The sequence below is a fragment of the Mastigoproctus giganteus genome, chromosome 6, assembly GCF_048544385.1.
Source record: "Mastigoproctus giganteus isolate SK-2022 chromosome 6, ASM4854438v1, whole genome shotgun sequence".
NCBI classification, from domain to species: Eukaryota; Metazoa; Arthropoda; class Arachnida; order Uropygi; family Thelyphonidae; genus Mastigoproctus; species Mastigoproctus giganteus.
This window is the reverse complement of record NC_143580.1, coordinates 119895561-119916610: the sequence shown is the minus strand read 5'-3', so window position 1 is coordinate 119916610 and position 21050 is coordinate 119895561. Positions and strand designations below refer to the sequence as shown.

The window sequence follows — 21050 nt, the reverse complement described above, 5'->3', positions numbered from 1 at the left end:
AAACATTTTTCTATGTTATATCATGTGAATTAAGTTTAATTATCCTTTATCAACAAATTTATCCTTCACTATTGTAAAATTTCTCCCCATACTCCTTGTCTTAGGAAGTCTTTTGTCAAAGAAACTGCAAAAAGTTCGTGTACCTCTACTGGAAAACAGTCAGTGCCAAGAGTGGTTTTATGAGGCCAAGGAAAAGGTAGTCATTTTGTCTTCACAAATGTGTGCTGGATACAAAGGAGGAGGAAAAGATTCGTGCCAGGTAGGCGTGACGTTTTCATGGTAATAATAAACATGAATGATGTTTTAGCATTAGTGTTAGTAGAGGCATACAATGCAAGGAAGCAAGCTTATGCAGCATCGGCCAAAAAAAAAAAAAAAAAACTCCGCTTCCATTTCACCCTTCCGTTCGTTCCAAATACCTGTCCAGCTCAGCCTTAAATTTATTTAGGCTACCAACTTCCACAACAAAAGATGGAAGTCTGTGCCACCAATCAACTACCCACTGGCTAAAGAGAAACTTCTGCACATCTATCCTACAAATGTCTTTCCTCAATTTGAATTTATGCCCTCTCAGGTGATTATTCTGAGCATCAATCAGATCACCTCGCAAGTGCCTAGTCTCCAGACACTGTAATCTGCAAAACTGAAGCCTTTCTTCGTAAGAGTAACCCTTTATTCCATTCACTAATCTTGTTGCCCTTCTCTGTACTCGTTCCAACAGCTCTACATCATTCTTAAAATGAGGCCTCCAGACCTGTATACAGTACTCAAGGTGTGGCCTGGCCATTGCCTTATACAAGGGGATAATTACCTCCTTATCCCTTGTAGAAATATTCCTGTATATCATTAACAAAACACCATGAGCTACTCTTGCAGACCATCTGCACTGCTCAGAAAACTTCATATTTGCCTGCACAATTACCACCAGGTCCTCTTCATTCTCTACCACTGTCAGTGTAGTACCACAGAGTTGATAAGTTACTCTGGGGTTACTGCTTCCTATATGTAGTATTTTACATTTGTCAATGTTAACTTAATTTGCCACCTCTCAGCCCATCTGCTCAACCTTTCCAGATCCTGTTGCAGCAGCATAGCATCAGTAGTGTCCTTAACAACCCTGCCAACCTTTGTATCGTCTGCAAACTTGGACATTAAGCTTGATATACCATCATCAATATCATTTATAAATACAGAAAACAACAATGGACCCAACACTGAACCCTGACGGACTCCACCAATAACACTAGTCCACGAAGAGCAGTGTCCATTGATTACAACTGTCTTCTCCCACTTAAAACATCCCTTTGTCCATAGCAGCCATTTGCCTCCAATGCTGCACTGCTCCAATTTGTGCAGCAGTCTTTCATGTGCAACAGTATCAAAAGCCTTTCTAAGATCCAAATATATGTCAAACTTATTCCCTGCATCCAGTTCCTTTGTGACGACATCATAGTATCCAAATTGGTCAGACAAGACTTCACCTTAACAAAACCATGCTATGTCCGAGCTATAATTGAAGTCTTGTCTAGATGATCCTGCAGTGCTTCTTTAACCAGTGCCTCCATTAATTTTCCTGGAACAGAAGTTAAATTAAAAGGTCTATAATTACTTGTCAGCCTTTGATCCTCCTTTGTGAATGGGGTGACATTTGCACATCTCCAGTCCATGGGTGCCTCCTCTGATTCCAAGGAAGCACTCATAATTATGGCTAAGGTTTTGTTTACTTCCTTTGCTGCCTTCTTTAATATAATTGAATAGATCCCATCCACTTTTTTATGTTTATCTTAAACAATTTCTCCTCCACTTTCCTCTCAGTTATTACAAAATCATCTTGCTCACTGCCAGAGTTTAATTCACCTCTGGCATTCTCCTCCCTGAATAACTCCTCATGTGTGAATGTAGATGCAAAATACTCATTTAGTTTGTTAGTCATTGGAGCAGGATCATCAACAGTTGAACCATCAATATCCAGTGGACCAATCTGATTCATCCCTTTCCTTCTAGAGTTTATATAGGTAAAGGACTCGGACTCTTTGCTGTTTTTCTTTTCATCCTTTGCCAAAGATTTCTCATAATCTGCCTTTGCCTGCCTAATCTCCTTTGTGACCTGATTACAGACCAGCTTATATCTATCATAGCTGTCCATCACCTTATTCCTGCTAGAAAAATTTAAACAATTTATATGTATCCCATGCATTTTGCTTTTCTGCAACGTGTCTCATTAGTTCATCTGACATCCATATAGGCCTAAACCTTGAACAATATTTCTTGGTATATGAAGCCTAGTAGCTTCCAAGATTAATTCTTTGAATGCTTCCCATTTCCAATTTGCTGTTGGCAACATCATCAGTTGGTCCCACCATATAGAATTTAAATACTGTCTCAGACCACTGTAGTTGCCTTTACGAAAGCAAAAACTCTTCCCTTTACTACTGATGGTAGTTACCTCTTTGAGTAAATACCACTTCAGAACACTGATCACTACCACTTAGTGGTTCCTTTATCTGCAGATTCTTAATGCATGAAGAATCACTACTGATAATCAGATCAAGAGTATTACTTTCTCTAGTTGCCTCCTGAACATGCTGATGTAGAAAACAATCATCCAATAAATCCACAAAGCCTTGCTAGTGTGTGAGTGACTTACCCACAAATTTCAGTCAATATCTGGGAAATTAAAATCCCCCATTATAAGACACTCTGATTTACTGGAGCACTCTATTTCCCTGTACAGTTTCTTATTATATTAATCAGTCATTAGGCCTATAGCACACTCCTACTCAATTTTGATCTCCCAATGCTTATGTCACACCAAACTGACTCGACACTGCACTGTCCAGCAATGTAGACTGGCTTCACTTCTTTGGATTTTATGTGTTTCTTAACTAATAGCATAACCCCTCCTCCCTTCCTATCCTTTCTGTACACATTGTACTCTGCAAATTCCAGTTCTGCATTCCTTATATCTGTGACACCACGTCTCTGATATCCCAACAGTATCTGCCTTTGATGTTTTGAGCAATACCTCAAATTCATCAAATTTATTTACTAAACTCCTAGCATTGGTGTACACACAAGTATACATGCACCTCTTCCTATTCTTAGCTACCCTAACACAGCCTATGTGTTTACTTGTATCACAATGACTCCCAGCAGTCTCTGAAATACCCTGTATTTTGTTTTCCAGGCTGCTGCTCATTCCAATAGAAGCAGTGCAAGAATCACTTTCACCTCTTCCAGTGGCTACTGTTAATCTATTAGTCCTTGTATCCCCCAAACTAGCAGTTTTCAGACCCACCTAACACTGCCTCAATAGCATCAGCAAATATTTTTGCATTATTGTTTGTATAATAGCAGTGTAGGTTGTTAATCTTATACTGCTGGGGCAACTGTTAGGAAAACAAGCTCATTAACATTTTAATTTTCTGGAATTATATGAAGGAAGGTTGTTCTAAAGAGCTGAAATACTTTGAATATAGAAAGAGGAAAGTTAGTTCAGTACATTTGAAATGAAACTTCAAATAGACAGTGTCACCTGGTGATTAGAAATTGTTCCAATTAGAGAAAAAACTACCCTGGGAAATTTGGATATATTTCAAGGGTGGCTTAGGTTAAATTGTTTCTCAGAAAGAAACTTTCTTCACCCACAGCCATAGAAATAAAGGGAAACATCCAGAAAGTTTTTTTTCACTTACCTTTCCTTGGATATATACATACCATTCTAAAAAAAATCGCACTTCCTTTCTTCTTTTCAGTACAAGTAACTGATTTTGTATACAATATATCCTGTAGTGAATGCGACTTGTATCAAGGCTCGACCTGGCATACTCTAGATTTGACGATGAAACAGCATGCCACTTTGGTCCGTTCTTTGCGTGCAATTGCATCAGAATTGGCTTTTCATGCCATGGATGAAAGTCGTTCATACATTTCTTTTTAATGAAGCAAAAATTCTGAACATCCAACACAGTTGCACAAAGTTTTTAATCACTGAAACCCTTGAAATTAAGTTACACGCAAATTCTGTCAATATACGTCGCCTCTACCTCATTTTGAATTCATGGTTTTTTATGCACATGCACCAGAATAAATATCTCCATTTAATATCTTTACACATACACACCGCATTATTTCCTATCTGTGATCAAGACAGTTTGTCAAAGCTTAATCAGCTTAAGGAAGGAAAGTTTCTTAAAATTGTTAAATTCTGTCGTCTTGATTTATTTCATCACAGTGATTTTAAATTAAATTTTGATACAATGTCTTCTCTCACTCATAGTTTTGTGGGTGTGGTTTGATGTATTTTGGGGCTGAGTTGGGATTCTCGACCTTCGATTCTGAGGCATGTCGAATCATTCATGGTGCTGTGAGTGCAAGAATTCATTAAATTATTTTATCTGTCTACATTTGGAGAGAATTTCTGAAGTTGTTCTACATTCCACATTGAGGTAATTTCTTTAATCTTTTAAATATCGTTACAATGTACAACCTATTGAGCCTTCTAGCTCTGTTTTCTTATTAATCAAATTTATTTTGTATAAGCTAAGAGTAGAAAATTTTTATCTTGTCTGAATAGTTGAACATTCTGGTTTCTTGTCAAAGCTGCAACTTTTTGGCACTGCAACTTCTGTCCATCTATACTCCCACATCTGTTAAAACTGGATGGTTCTATTGCATCCTTGACTAATAATAAAGCAAACAGTACATTCTACTTTTCTTCCAACTCTTGTAATTATGATCTTGGTAAACCACCTCCTACAAAGTGTAGTAGGTGGTTTACTCAGTACACTTGCTCATTGCCTCGTGTGGTCGTTTGACAGAAGGATACTAGAAGAATTCTGAACAATCTTGATGTGAACGAAGCTCTAGATCCTGATGGCATTTCTCCACTTGTTATCAGAAGTTGTGTTCTGAGCTTGCTCCTCTTCTGTTGCCTTTGCCTTTTTGCATTTTCTTATTGTGCTGGTGTTTTTGCTTTTGCTAATTTCCAGCCAGTTTCTGAAAGGAGTGACAAATCTCTCCCATCAAAGTATTGCCCTATTGTGCTTACTCCTAATCTGCTGCTAACCAACTGCCAATTCTTAACCTTCCACTGCTAACATGGTGCCTGACAGGCACCACTTTTTTTTTATTTGTAAATGAAATAAAATCCTCCTGTGTACCTTTGCTCACCAGTTCTCTAACTGGTTATTATCAGTATCTGTTAATTTATATTATTTCATTTTGAAATAATATAAATTAAGAGAATTGATTTTTGTTAGGTGTTTAACAGTTGCCAGGTGAGCAAAGTATCTACCTTTCTTCTAGGCAACCCCCATTGTCCTTGTAGGAGCTGGTAGAATTGCTGTCCTTGCCACACTGGGTGGAAAAGACCAGAGTTTGAGTCCCATTCATAATGCAAGGAGTTATTATGAGCCTTTTTCACAACGTGGTTGAGTTAGTCAGTCTTGGGCGAGGAGAGCAGTTTTTTCCTTGCAGAAACTCAGGTTTTTCATCCAGAAAACATAAAATTGACCATAGAACATGCAATTTATAGGCAGTATATTCGGAGCAATATGGCCGTAGTCGCTGATGCGCTTAAAACCCTACAGCAACAACAATAGCAACCCCCATTCTCACATGGCATCTGTGAGATGCCCAGCAACAGATGTCTAATCTTCCTGCAGAGTTTTGATTTTGCTGGGTAAATGGGGGGGGGGGAGAGCTAAAAAAATACAGACATTCGTGTTCAGTCTGTCAGCTCCAATGTAAACATCAAGTTTCAATCTAGGGATTGGTGACCTTAAATCCTTAAAAATATATATGTGATAACTTTATTATTGGTTTCTCTTTATTTTCATTCAGTATTTTTAATTGGGTTTGGTATATCAATTATAATTGTATTATAAACTGTAATTAATAGATTATTGTTAATTCAGGGAAAAAGCTAAATTATTTTTTTATAATTAAGACAAAAAAGGGATAGTGTTGCCTCGTGTTTTTGTTAAAATTGAGGGTGTGATATTGGAAGATTAAACTATCTTGAACTTCCATGTGATCAATGAGTGTATTGATCCCATCAGTGCTGATCTGCTGATGATATATTGGCCTCTATTGCTCATCTTTAGATAAATTTGATGGAAAAGTTTGTTGAAACTCAAGCAGTAGTCCGTGATCTTTTTAAGGCTTTTATTGTTTTTTTTTTTGCATAGGTCTTCTAAACAAGATTCCATCTTATGGATGGCCAACTGTTTTTTGCAATCGGGTATCCAGTTTTCTTTGATCACTCTTTGTGAATGATGGTAGATGGCTTCTGTCTTCTTCATTAATCCTGGTGTTTCATAATGTTCAGTTCTTTTCCCACTTTTTTCCTCTTGTATATTAATGACTGTACACTGTCTGGAAATCTTATCTCCAGGTTTTCTTATGATAGCACACTATGTTCCACCTGCCCATTTGCAAAACCTTGACTTCACAAATGGCTTCAACTTTTCAAATCTTCTCCAAGTCCTCAATTGCTTGCCTCCAAATGGTTCTTCATTGTGGCAAAGTAAACTTAGTTAATTTAATCCCTCTAAACTCAGTCCTGTCTTCTTTCTCTCAAAAAGTATTTATTGCTCTTAGGTCATCTGCAATGACACTTGGATATTCTAGACAATATGACATCTCTATTAGGAATAACCTAAATTATAGGTTAACTGGCTCAAGTTTATTATTATTATTAACCATATGGTGCAAGGAAGCCTTATGCTGCACTAGCCAAAAAAAAATTCTGAGTTACCCTGACACACACACACACACACACACACACACACACACACACACACACACACACACACACACACACACACACACAGTCAGAAGTAGAAGGAAATCTCCAAGAAAGAGAAGAATGATGATATCCAGCTCAGGACCCTGGGTGTGCTAAGCCCATACTTGCTTACTTTTCTTGCTCATCTTTATATCTCATCCTTACTCATCTCTCTTGGCTCAAATACATCACAAATATTACTTACTCTGCAGCCAAAAAACTGGGTATTCTCTTTTTGCTGTGTTACTTTTCTTTAAAACAACTATTCACTCTGTTCAAATCTGAGATCTGTCCTCTCATGGAATATTGTTTTATCTCGGTTGGTACCCCAAAACTTCCGTCTTCTATACTCTATTCAAAAGAGCCAGTCAAGTTAATTAAAATTAATGACCTATCTCTTACAAAGTCCTTCCACCCCCAATTCTCAGATGTTACAACCAGTTGGCATCCATTTACCGTCCAAATCCAAACTCATGAACCAACTCTTCCTTGTTTATCATACTTCTGTCAGGCACCTCCGTAGCCAGGTAGGCAGGAGCAACAGTACATAGCACACACTTCTTGATTAGACCGGTGTTCGAGCCTGTGACCACCAAATACAGAGGATGCAGAAAGGTCAGGGAATGACCACCGCATATCCCATAGCAATATGGCCTTAGTTGCTAATGCTCCTAAAAACCAAATAACTAACAAAAAAACAAACATACTTCTGTTTTCTGGGACAACCTTCCTTCTCATGTACTTCCAAAAAATTACGTACCGAAATTCAAGTTTAATGTCAACAAATATCTTCTATCTTTACAACCCATACAGTACTAATACTAGATAGTATGAAGCAGAGCTGTAATGCTCAATACGTTCTACATTGATATCAATATTTGTAAAATAATAAGAGAAGTTTTACCTCAGTATAGTACGTAGAACACTTCCGTACGATACTCTCCAGAGATTAAAACGAATTTTTTCGTTTTAATTTCTGGAGAGTATCATATGGAAGTGTTCTACGTACTATATTGAGGTAAACTTCTCTTATTATTTTACGAAGTACTAAATAATATAGGTTCCAATACCTTTTTTGTGGTTGGGGGTTTCATTTAAAAAAAAAAAAAAAAGTTATACCTTTCGTGGTGTAATACAATACTGAGGTATACCGTGTAATACTGTTGCCACGACATTAGATTGTATTTATATCAAGCCTAATTTATATTGTCTGTTTTAGACCAGATTTCTGTCTTCTGTAACACACTGACATACAAAAAATGTGTAGTTGTATTAAGAGAATTTAACATTGTATAAATTTGAATCTACTTTTCTATGAAAGATTTGGCACAAGATGCATTATATAAAATGTTGTAAAGATAGGACAATAACCTCAGTTTGTGTGCAGTTATGTACAAATTAAGTTTGCTAGGATGCATTGTTCACTTCATAAGTTGCCTAGGTATTTAGCAAATATACCTCATCCTATGGAGTGGAGCATGTTAATTTGAATTGTTTAGCAAATACTGTTGCAACTTCTGATGACTTCTATGTGAGAGTCACTTAACTACATTTTTTAGAAAATGTAGTTTGCATATATAGCTACACTTGTGAGCCAGAACATGCCTACCCATCTCCATGAGTGAATGCATTCCACAACACCTAGAAGTGATGCATGGGTCTGGGTTAGTGCTTGTCAGTTTGTCAATATGAAGCTTGTGTCATAGGGAAGGGAAAGTCCTGATTTAGTTTGGATGAGAAATGATTTGTGCACTAGGAAGTCAAGGGCATCTCTAACTCTTTACTTCTCATGTCTGATTATATGGTGATTTAATCATACTGTGGTTATTTCTCTAAGTTTTCTGCAGAAGAAACTAAATAGTACAATGAAAACCTTAATGTAAGTGCAGTGGACTCCTAACTGGAATGTCTGATTAGTCTATTTCAGACTCACTCTGAGAGGTTTCTTTTAAAACCTCCATAAGAATATTGCTTTAAGTTTCTTAACTCTGCATATAATTCTCAGTAACCTCTGTAATCAATCCCATAAAACATGTTTCCAATTGTTCCTTTTGTTTCCATAAATATATAAATGAATGTATATATATATATATATATATATATATATATATATATATGTGTGTGTGTGTGTACTCATACACTTTTATACATGTATACACTCTAGTGCCTAAGCATATATAAGTATATCAGGACATATTCATTCACATAAATATTTATACACATATGCATGAAAACACAGGGAAATAAAGATACGTTTATACACACTTATATTGAATTATGGGGGATATGATAATTTGGAGGGGGTTATACATTCTCACTGGTAAGAACTATACATGAACAGTCTGGAAACACAAGCCTTCACTCACATTCACACTGTACGACATGAATGAGATCTCCAGTCTAGCATAAACTTTCAATACATACTAACTGGCATCCATTATTTACACTACTAACCACTGCTCACAGTTAAGTTCATTGGAACTAGCCAAAGAAAACATACTCAAATAACCAAAAACATATACATTATACCTACTGATTCACATAAACATATAGAGTACTCAAATTCACATATACAGTATTACATTTAACATATATAAAACTGCTATCTGGGTGGGAAATGCATCTGGACAGGCCAGTGTTATTTAGGTCTGTCTATATTGGGATTTGTCGTGTTTCAGGTAGTTGTGATTGTCAGTTTGGATGGTCATAACTTGGCTACTTCTCCTCGACTCAAAGACCTTTTAAGCAAATGCACAGCATTTCATCAGAAATGAATAGATGTTCATCTCCACGATTTGTTAATGCCATCTTTGACATTAGTATACATATGTGGGAATAATTGGGACAGTCATGTATACATGTGCCCAATCCTCATCTGATCCACAGGTACATTTAGGATCCCAGATGAGTCTTAGTTGAGATAGTTCTGCATTCAGGGAACTGTACCCTGTAAGCAAGAAGGTTGCATAGAGACCAGAGGCATACCAAGGGGATGGGTTGGGTAACCCGAGGAAGGAACCCTCCTGGTGACTTCCCCTTTGGTAGTCATCTATCTGGTTTGCCATAGTTCATAGAGAGCATCCAATATTCTCTCCTAGTGACTGTTGGTATTTATCTTTTAAGCTTGTAATTAAGGCCCCTTCTTTTTACATCTAACTCCAGAGGGAGTGTACCAGAAGAACACAAGTTAATTTTCATTGATATTTAGCTAATTTTATAATGGTAATTATAAAAATATTTTCCAAGTTCGACCTGGTGACTAATCATAGCTCACCTGGGGATTCTTTTCTTTGTGATCGATGTAAGGAGTGCACCGACCTTAAATTACAATTTGGTGCACTGATGGAACAATTTTGAGCTCCCTGAAAAAAACGGGTGCTTGCCCTCGAGAATAATACACCTGGGAGCTCGTCAGGGACTCAATACTCCACAATCTACCAAGTGATGCACACCCGATTCGGGCCTCAAAACAGAAAAACCAAGTGCAAACTACTCTGATTAAAAAGGACATTATTTTATTAGGAGACTCCATTGTCAGGGAAACGGGGAATATTTTTTGTAATAAGGATAGGTGGAGTAGAACTGGGGTATATCTGCCAGGAGCAACTATTAATGACGTCACCAACAGATTGTCAGATTTTAAGGGAGGTAAAGAGAATATTATTATTCATGTGGGGACTAATGACATTACACGTACACAATCTGACGATTTGTTGGAAAAATACAGGACCGTGCTGAGGACATGCCGTGAGCTAGGCCACAATGTCTGTGTCTGCAATTCTGCCCAGACACGATAGGCAGGATTATATGTTAAAAGCCTTGTGGATTAACTCAAGACTTGAAGGTCTCTGCAAGGCTTTAGGGGGAAATTTCTATCAGCATAGACCACACTTGTAGGTAGAAGGAATTTGTGTTGTAGAGACGGGATACACTTAAACAAAGGTGGTGCAAAAATATTTCAGTATTATTGAGGATACCTTAAAGGTTCAGGGAAACTGGTAGTTAGGGGGGGATGTGGGTAATACTGACATGCATTTATCTGATAATATTGGTCAAAGTAACTCTTGCACATACCTCAAGAGTTCTTATCTGTTACCCCAACTGGACATATTATCTACATGTTCTGGGGCAGAAACGTTTCAAGTGAGCAGGTAGCTAATGCCAGGGAAGAGAGCCTTAAAAACTTTAAGGGTTGTGTTAGGGTTGTTAAATATACAAGAACAGTAAGTCTTAATTGTTTATATAGTAACGTTAGAAGTGTTCGTCAATAAAATGAGCAAATTCAAACTGCTGGTTAAAACAAGTAACGCAGACATAATAGGCTAGGGCTTATGGAGACGTGGTGCCACCTGGAAATTGGGGATGATGAATTTCAGTATGGCTTGTATAATGTATTTAGGAAGGATAGGGTAGATAGAAGGGGTGGTGGGGTAATGCTTATCAGAAGCAGCCTGAGTGCGACGATAGCTTTCCTGGGTTTAGACGTTTCACATGCTAGTATAGAATCAGTATAGTGTGAGATAGTTGGAAACAAAGGTATAATGCAGGTAGGAGTAATCTACAGACCAGGTTATTGTGAAGATTATGACGAAAGCCTCTACATGCAAATGGAATGGGCAAGTAAGCATCAATGTCTTATGGGTGATTTCAATTTGCCTCAAATTGATTGGAATAAATGGGAAGGAAACTCGATATGGGGAACAAAATTTTTAAATCAACTAGATGACTGTTATTTGTATCAACATGTCAGGGAAAGTACTAGAGAAAAGAATATCCTAGACCTCCATCATCACCCATGAATCAGATGACATAACAGGGCTGACAGTAGAGGAACCAGTAGCAGGAAGTGATCACGGAGTTCTACGGTGGATGATGATGATGATGAGAGAGGTAGCAGCAGTAAAAGTCAAAGGAATGGGTTTTAATTTCAGAAAATGAAATTACGATGCCTTAAGGTACTACATGGCCTCTATTAACTGGGTAGATATCACACACAGAATGAATACATTTGAACTGTGGTTTGCTTTTAAAACATTAATCACAGATGCCTTGAATACGTATTTAAAACATTAATCACAGATGCCTTGAATGCGTATTTACCATTAAAAAAATACTCCACGAGGAGGGTTTCAAGTTGGATGAATAGTGAAGTTGCCACATTACTTGAGAAGAAAAAGGTGGCATGGAAAGGTTACAGAGCAATAAAAAGTACTGAAGCCTATAACAGCTACAAGATGATCTGTAATAGAGCCACAGAAAAGGTTCGACAGGCAAAGGCAGTTTATGAGAAATCACTAGAAAACAGAGCAAAGAGGGGGGGGGATAAGGAATTCTTCACATATATAAATGCCAAGAAGAGCAGGACAAACCAGATCGGAACTTTACGTAAGGGAAAGGGGATAGTATTAAATACACCAGGCATTGCAGATTAACTCAACAGTTATTTTGCATCGATATTAACAAATGAAAAACCTTTTGTGGCAATGGGAAATTATCGACCTGTCAGTCTGACTTCAGTGGTAGGGAAAATCATGGAGGCAATGATCAAGGGTGGAATTCAGGATAATTTGTATCGAATTAATTCTCAAGGATACACAGCATTGTTTTGTAAAGGGAAAATCATATTTAACAAATCTGGTTTGCTATTTTTAAAGGGTCACTCACGAGCTGGATTTAGGGAATAATTTCGACATAGTTTATTTAGATTTCAGCAAAGCTTTTGACTTGCTCCCACATGAGCTGTTGTTTTACAAGCTGGAACAGGTTGGAATCGCTGGGAAAATCCTTAGATGGATAGCAGGATGGCTTCAAGGCAGGAGGCATAGGGTTGTGATAAATGGCTATTCCTCAGATTGGGTTGATGTAAGAAGTGGGGTTCCCCAAGGATCAGTATTAGGACCACTGTTGTTTTTAATTTTCATAAATGACATCGATGAAGGGATAGAGGGCGTGATGTCTAAATTTGCAGATGATGTTAAAATTGGTAGAGTATTTAATGATCACTATCAAGCTTGAGCTTCTTCGGAGAGACTTAGATAGACTTCAGGAATGGTCAGAAAAATGGCAGCTATGCTTTAATCCAACAAAGTGTAAGGTATTACACCTAGGAAACAGTAATCCCAAAATAACATATTCACTTGGTAGAGTTCAACTAAACCCAGTACTGGAGGAAAGGGACTTGGGTGTTACAATACGGTCAGACATGAAATTCTCTGAGCATTGTAATCAAGTTGCAAGGAAGGCCCATGGTGTCCTATCGAACTTTTGCAAGTAGAGATAGGGACGTGATAATCCCATTATATAAGGCTTTCGTAAAACCACACTTGGAATACTGTGTTCAAGTATGGAGACTGCACCTAAAGAAAGACATTGTGCTTCTTGAAAGGGTGCAAAGATGGGTAACTTGCCTGGCGAGATCGGCAAAAGGGCGTCCTTATGAAGAAAGACTTCGAATATGTGGGTTGCAGAGTTTGGAAACTAGACACCTTAGAAGAAATTTGATTGAGGTGTTTAAGGCTCTGAGAGGCATCAGTAAAATGAATGAGGATGAAATTTTTAAGATTTGCATCCATAAGTGGGGCGAAAAAGTTAAACTTGAAAGAATTAATGGCTACAATATCTAGTTTATATTCTACGTATTATACTTTTATTCCTAGCTGCTAGTTGGTCATTCCTTAACACTACTTATGGTTTTTGCATTTTACATCCTTGCATATACAACCAATTTTCATAGTACCTGTATGAGAAATTAGTTCTTGGATATGTTAAAAGGGTGGTTGTCACATGGGAACTGGCAGGCCCCTCTGCAAAATAACTGTTCCGCATTAAACTTTTATTTGAGCAATCTTGGAAGTGAATAATTCATTTGGAATTATATGTGAAAAGGCCCTGAACAACTATTTACTAAATTTTTACCACATTTACTTGCTAGTTTCAGCATGTGGAATACATTTGTTGCTCATCTATTAGCTGACTTGTCTGCTACGGGGATCAGGTGCCCTGTTACTGTTTAATTATTGTAAAAAATGTGTTTTGTCTCAATTATCGTTTTGTTTATTACTTTTTGTTTGACAAAACATTAATAGGTGCATTTATGTAACTTTACATTTTTATGTTGTTAATGGTTTTCTGAAGTGGAAGTGACTATATTAGTTTCATGTTTATATTTTGCCATTGTAGCTTTTTTTTTTTTAGCAGAATTTGTCTCCTTTCAGACATAAATTTATTCTAAATAACTTGCATAACTGACTAGAAGAGAATATCCAGAAGTGGAACTCTGGAGACACTGTTTTCTAGTACAGGAAATGAAACATATTGCTGGTTCTGAACCTTGAATCCGCTAGGCCTCCATTAACACTCTGCATTTTTTATCGGGGATCGCTACTTTAATTCAGTGTGGGGGTTTTCAGTTATTATATGCTCACTGTTCTGAAATGCAGTGGCATGCAAGGGCACTGGTTCCCAAGCCTAAAGACTCCACTGGAGTGTTCATGCATACATGATTCAAAGTGTTGGTGAGACTACCCAATGCAGGCTAATTCACGTTGGTCACCCAGTAAACAGTTTGAATTGTTGGAGAAGAGAAAAGAACTTTCTTGTTCCCAATGAAGAATACCCTCTTGTTGTGGTTCCAGATATATTGGAAATTTTCTTGCCTATTCCTGTGTGAGGAAGGTGAATTGAATGATGGGGAGAATCCTCTTGACTGGGAAGATTGTTAAATTGGGAGGGGGATATGGAGTTGCTTAAGATTTTTTATGTTGATGTCCAAGTAGAGTTCTGAGGGGACTCAGAACAGCACAACACTCGTCTGTTGTTGTTTTGCTGTTCCAAGGGATTGACATAAGAAGCCTCCCCATCATGTCCTGTCCATGTATTTCTCTCCATTTTCCTCCTCTCTTAAAGACATCAGTCACTATCATGTCCTGTCACCTCATTCTTGGTCTTTTGTTACAATTCCAACATTCATATTGGCAAACACCTCTTGACATATCTGAACCATCTCAGATGGGACCTTTCAATTCTACTCTGGAGCTTTTCTACCTGAACTCTCTCCCTAATCGTATCATTCTTGATTTTGTTGCATCTTGTCTTTCTGGCTATGCTCCTCACAAACTTCATTTCTGCCCCCTGCATTCATCCTTTTTCCTCATAGTCCAAGTTTCAGATGCATATGTCACAAGTGGTACATAATAGGTCTGGTATATAGCACTTCAGTGGTCTGTTCTAGATCAGATCTCTTGTCTGCCTATAGAAATTGCCCCTGGTTGTATCTTTCTACTTATTTCTTCATCTGTTTCTCCACTCTTTGTGATGGTGCTTCCTAGATACTTGAAGTTGTTAATCATTTTCAGCTCTTTCTCTTCCATTGTAATGTATCAGTCAGGCTCGCCACTCCTCTTTAGAACTATTACTTCACTCTTCTCCTGACTAAAAACCAGTCCAAATTATTTGGCAATACTAGTCTGCACATCAACTTGCTATTGCACTTGTTCCCTGCTCTCTCTCTCCATATAGAAGTCATCTGTGAGGAGCATCACTTTCATCTGGTCTTGTCCACATTGTTCTGCCACTCTACATTGCATATCATTCTTGACAGCTATGAATGTGGTGACTAAACCTCTTGCCTTAAACCTGATGTTATTTCGAAGCTCTCTGTCAATCCACCCGCTGTTACTTAAAAACACTCAAGCCACCTGAATGTGAGAGGATTCATTTCAATGTGATGTAATTTTTGGAACGTTGAAAAAAATCAACATCCCAACATTCTGAAAATTCTGACACGATGGTTGAAAATTAAAAGCAAATTTTTGTGCTGGGCTGTAAATTGGAAAAAAAATCCATCCTTAATTTTTATAAAATTAAGATTTATTCTTTTTTTATCATATACTAACATCAGCATAAGCAAAGAACAAATAAAACTGTGCCGAGTCTATAAACAAAAGCTGAGCATTACTGCAAAGTGTTCGATTAGTGTGCTGAGTAGTTATTTCACGTGCCTTTACATATACAGCACTCATTGGTTAACCACTCATGCATTATAGCACCGAGCTTGGGTGCATTTTGAACACAGATATGCACTGCAATGTATCACTCCTAGTGCTATTTTCACTTATGTGAATAAAGGCAGCAAACCTATTAAAATGTTGCTACCCCCATAATTTTTCTTAATTGTAGCAGTACTTTAAACTTCTTTCTCTTAACCTGTAGTAACTTTCTGTTTCATCTGCAATGTGCTTGTTTGTAATTAAGTGAACATGCATGTAACTCCTAATATGCCCTTATTAAATGAATTCTATTCATCTGAGTTTTCTAAATATAACTGATAATGTCCAGATAATCGCAGACTAAATTTTATTTTAATAATGAAACAGTATTAGATGGTAATAATACAAATAATGAAGCACCTGGAAGTGTGGGAATTGTCTTGGGAAGTTCTTAGCAATGGTTAACAAAGAAGTGATTACTTTTACTTTAATACCTAGAATAAATTTTCTCTGTATTGTGAAACTAAATCTTTAAAATATAATTAAATGTATATAAAATCTAAGTAATATAGTGTAATTCATACTATAGTAGCTTGATAACCGTGGCTATGAATTTTATTTCAGGGAGATTCTGGAGGCCCACTGGTTATTCGTGATAATGATCGCTATTTTATTATTGGTGTGGTGTCTGCAGGTATTGGATGTGCAAGGGAACTATTACCTGGACTTTACAGCCGTGTTTCATTTTTTTTGCCATGGATTACAAGTGTTCTGGAGGGAAGAAGTCAAGACATATCAAAACGTAGCCGTAGACTAATTAATCGCCAGTGGACCAAATAACACACACAAGAAACAGACTTCTGAACTTTTATCAGGTTAGGTATAACACATCCAGTGACCTGACTGATGTATGTAATTTTTTAATTCATTAGTTAAAGTTATTTATTTTTTACAAGCATTCATATCTGAAAAAATAGCATTACTATCATTCTGTATACTCATGTACTGAAATTTGAATTGTCCTTTCTGTTTAATTTAAAATGTCTTGTAATGAAAAGTTAACCTGAATATGTACAGTGCCTTGTTTTATATTGCATTATTAAATATTAGTTTTGTTTGTTTAATTGTGTTGATCTAAAATTTTGAGAATCACATTCAAGAAAATATCTGTATTCACTTGTATAAAAAGATATTTACAAAATGGAGTACATTGATTACAACAGAAAAATCTTGATGTCAGATATAAGATAAAGAATGACATTTTGAAGTGGAATTGGTTTTAATAATGATTGTTCTGTACCAACTTTTTTTTATTATTATTATTTATTTTTTTAAAATTTGTCTTTTTAAAGGTCATTTCATTTTTCCAGTTTTTCAGGTATGAGGTGTGGCAATAAAATTCCTGGACTGGTGCAAAAAAAAAAAAAAAAAACACAAAGTGAAGGAGCACACAAATAAAAATAATTTTATTTTTATTCACCTGATTAAATCACTTATTATATCCTTCTGAAAACAGTCTGTGAAGGCACCCAAAGAGATGAGGTTCAGTTCGATTGTTAAATTTAGATGGGCAATCTGTACAATGCCATCTTCACAACAAGAACCAGCTGCTTTCCCTTGAATTATGCCCTCACTTGGGAAATGCACTTCAATAGTCTTTAAGCACCTGTACATAGAATACAGCATCAACTCTCTCCCCTTCAGGTAAAATTCCTTACAAATCACACCCTCTGTCAAAAAACACGATCAGCATAGTCCTAATCCTGGACTTTTGTAAATGAAATGTTTGGGACTTGGTGATAATTTTGCTCATCTCCAGTGACAATACAGTTGAGGAAATTAGGATTGTCTTGACAAATTTGCTCATGTGACACTGTTGCTTCTTCTGTACATCCTTGAGGTTGTGCAGACAAATTTTGCACTGACACTTCCTTTTCCCTAAATCTTTATTCAATATTTGATGAATCATCTTATTCGTATCTAACTCATCAGCCATCATTCTGAGGGTTAAATGATAAGCCCTTTACACAATTCAACAGACACCCATGTTTTGGGTCATCGTGAACATAATGTCCATCTTTAAACTGCTTATACCATTCAAACACACTAGTACAACTTACTGTTCCATCATCATAAACAGTTTTTAACATTTCATATGTTTCTGTTGCTAATTTTTCCAGTTCATTGTGCCATTGCAAAATCCTGACACAGGTCATTAACACTTCTAAGAAAAGCGGTTGTTATTTGCAACCTGAAACCTACTGGACAATCACTGTACTCTATTTGAGGAAAGCTGAACTATGAAATACCACTTCTGTTTATTTTAAAACTTGTCAAACATGACTGTAACAGTCTGGGAACTTTTAACCTCCCCCCCCATACCTCATATATTGAATTGCAAGTGGATAAACAATATTTTCAACAGGTCTTGAGGTATTTATGGATGAAGAATCAAATTAAATATTCAGTTATGATAATAAAAGTAACACGTCGCAAACACTAAGCATTGGGCAGTATTTATCAGCCATCATTATCAAACATGAGTTTTTTTTTTTACGGCCAGACTTCTCCAGTTCTAATGCAATCAGTGAGGCAAATCAAAAATTCAGACCATACTGAACAAATACTAAATTTTAGTATTTATTATAACTTTGAAGGGTTAATGTTGAAGTCACAACAAGTTTGTTTGTTATTTGGTGTTTAGGAGCATTAGCAACTAAGGCCATATTGCTCCAGGGATATGCAGTGGTCATTCCCTGACCTTTCCACATCCTCCATTCACAGGCTCTAACCCCAGTCTAATCAAGAAGCATGTGCTACACACTGCCCCTGCCCACCTGGCTATGGAGGTGCCACAAGTAATGTTTGTTAAATTTAATCCAGAATTAAATGCAATCTTAACTGATCTTCTAATTTTAACTTTTTAGATGATCTCATTTCTGTTTTCTCCTTTTCTTAGGTGAGCTACTGTTTCAACTCTCCAGATCCTAATATTTCTAATACTCGTGATGGATGCTTTCATCCAGCGCGATACTGCTCTACCACTTTAGATAAACAAATTGGTGGTAATGCATTGGATAGAGGCTGGAAGTAGTGGAATGCATATTTAGTGCACTCCACTATTCCTAAATATTCCTTACATTTCACGTTACATCTCTGAAATAGTTTTTGCAGGCCAATGACTCTAGATAGTCCACTGAACCAAACCTATTGGTAACTCTGTAGGAGGCATCTATAATCTTGCTGCCTCAATCCTTTAGCTTAGTGACGGAAAGGAGTAGAGTTGTGTGGAAGACATTGTCAAGGCCATCTTATGGTAAGGCACTGGGTATATTCTTTCTGTATGTATGTGCCATCCAAAAATTTCGTTAATTCATACATGTTTTCCTTATACATTATCCACTGAATGTATCACAAATAGGTAAACTAGCAATCATAATTGTATACAGAAAGATCTAAAAACTTCAATTCCAGTCTCAGTGATTGTTTCAAACTGAAATCTGTCAATTCCCATTTGATTTTTCTGACAGAGCCACACTTATGTTGCTTCAACCACTACACATCTGAAGCAAAAATGCTCTGATATTCCTTCCAGAGACTTCCTAAGCTACAGCAAAAATTTAAACAAATTCTTAATTCCATGAACTTAGCACAAGGTGATGTAACATAACATGCCATTCAATTTCAGAAAACCATACTATCCAAATCGCTGATCCAATGTCTTAAATGTTGTGCACTATCAAAAAAATTAGTGCCTTTGATGCACTCTATATACGGAAAGACTACAAAAATTGCCATTGGTAGAGTTACTATTCTCCCCATCCTGGATAGCTCTCTTCCACAAAGCGTCAGCAAGAACAAGACAAAAAGCAGTGCACAGGTTTCTTTAATGTACATCAGTGATTAATTAGTTAAATTGTGAAATATAAATGTGGTGTAGAGTATATTTTAATCCATGTTCATTTGCACCTAGTGTTTCCAAATATTCTAGAAACATGAGTCAAAACAGATTTATAGATGACTGTGATCAGTAGAAATGGTAAACTTTACCATTTTATACAAATGGGAAAGTGTTATTGCATTTCTACTAACAGTTTGCCATTGAGGTGATTTGTGCTGATAAGATCCAATGAAGTGTGTGTGTACACACACACACTGTGCTGCCACTTTATTAGGTACACCTACTTAGGTAGCATGTTGAGCCTCCTTTAGCCTTCAAAACAGCCTGAATTTGTCTAGGCATGGATTGAACAAGATGCTGAAAACATTGTGCAGTACCATGCAGACATGAGTGCGTCACGCAGTTCCTTGAGATTCGCCAGAGATGTAGACCAGCAGTGAACAGCCCTTTCCAGCTTATCCTAGAGATGTTCAATAGGATTGAGATCTGCAGACTGAGCAGGCCACTGCAGCAAAGAAAAGTCATTGTCGTGTTCCTGGAACCATTCCATAATGATTTGTGCACTGCCACATTATCCTGCTGGAAGTAACTATCTGACTGAGGACAAACTGTCAACATGAACGGATGCACTTGGTCAGCAACGATGTTTAGGTACGATGTGGCATTCAGACATGAATCTCTGAGTATTAATGGACCCAACGTGTGCCAAGAAAACATTCCCCACACAATAACACTGCCAGCACCACCTTGCATGGTAGTTGTCAGACATGATGACTACCATGCAAGGTGGTGAAAACAACGAATCCATGGATTTGTTGTTTTCACCACATTCTGAACCTTCCATACATGATGCACCAGGAACTTCAACCTGTCAGACCAAGCAACTGTTTTCCAATCTGCGATAGTCCAGTGCTGGTGTTGCTGTGCACACAGGAGGTGTGCTCTCTTGTTCTTCATTGATAACAAAGGTACACAATGTGGCCGTCGGCTATTGTAGCCCATTTGCCACAAAGTGCGACTAGTGGTCCATTGCGATATTTTGTTCTGCGCACCAAGGTTGTATTCTGACGCGACGTGCGACATTGTGGCCCATCTGTTTGCTTGCACAATTCTAGCCATCCTCCTCTGACCTCTCTCATCAACAAGCACTTTTCTTCCACAGGAGTGCTGTTGAGAGGATGTTTTCTGTTCATTTCACCATTCTCAATACACCCTTGAAATTGTGGTGTGTGAACCACAATGTGCAGGAGAACTGCTGTTTCAGAGATGCTTTGTTCATCACGTCTTGCACCTCCTACCATGCCACGTTTGAGGTCCGCTAGATCACTCAGGTTCCCCATTCTTGCTATGGTTTGTATGCTTAACTGATACT

General features: G+C 37.3%; 1 protein-coding gene across 2 annotated transcripts in view; it reads left to right on the top strand.

The window, feature by feature from the left end:
* Positions 1-16724, top strand: part of LOC150084538 (trypsin-1-like) — a 119867-nt gene extending 103143 nt beyond the window's left edge. For both annotated transcript variants that reach the window (XM_090375301.1, XM_090375302.1), the window contains exons 5-6: positions 105-259; positions 16402-16724. In XM_090375301.1, coding sequence (XP_090231427.1) covers positions 105-259; positions 16402-16617 — 371 coding nt within the window. In that variant the 3' untranslated portion in view covers positions 16618-16724. The remainder of the gene's footprint in view (positions 1-104; positions 260-16401) is intronic.
* The last annotated feature ends 4326 nt before the right edge of the window (positions 16725-21050 follow it).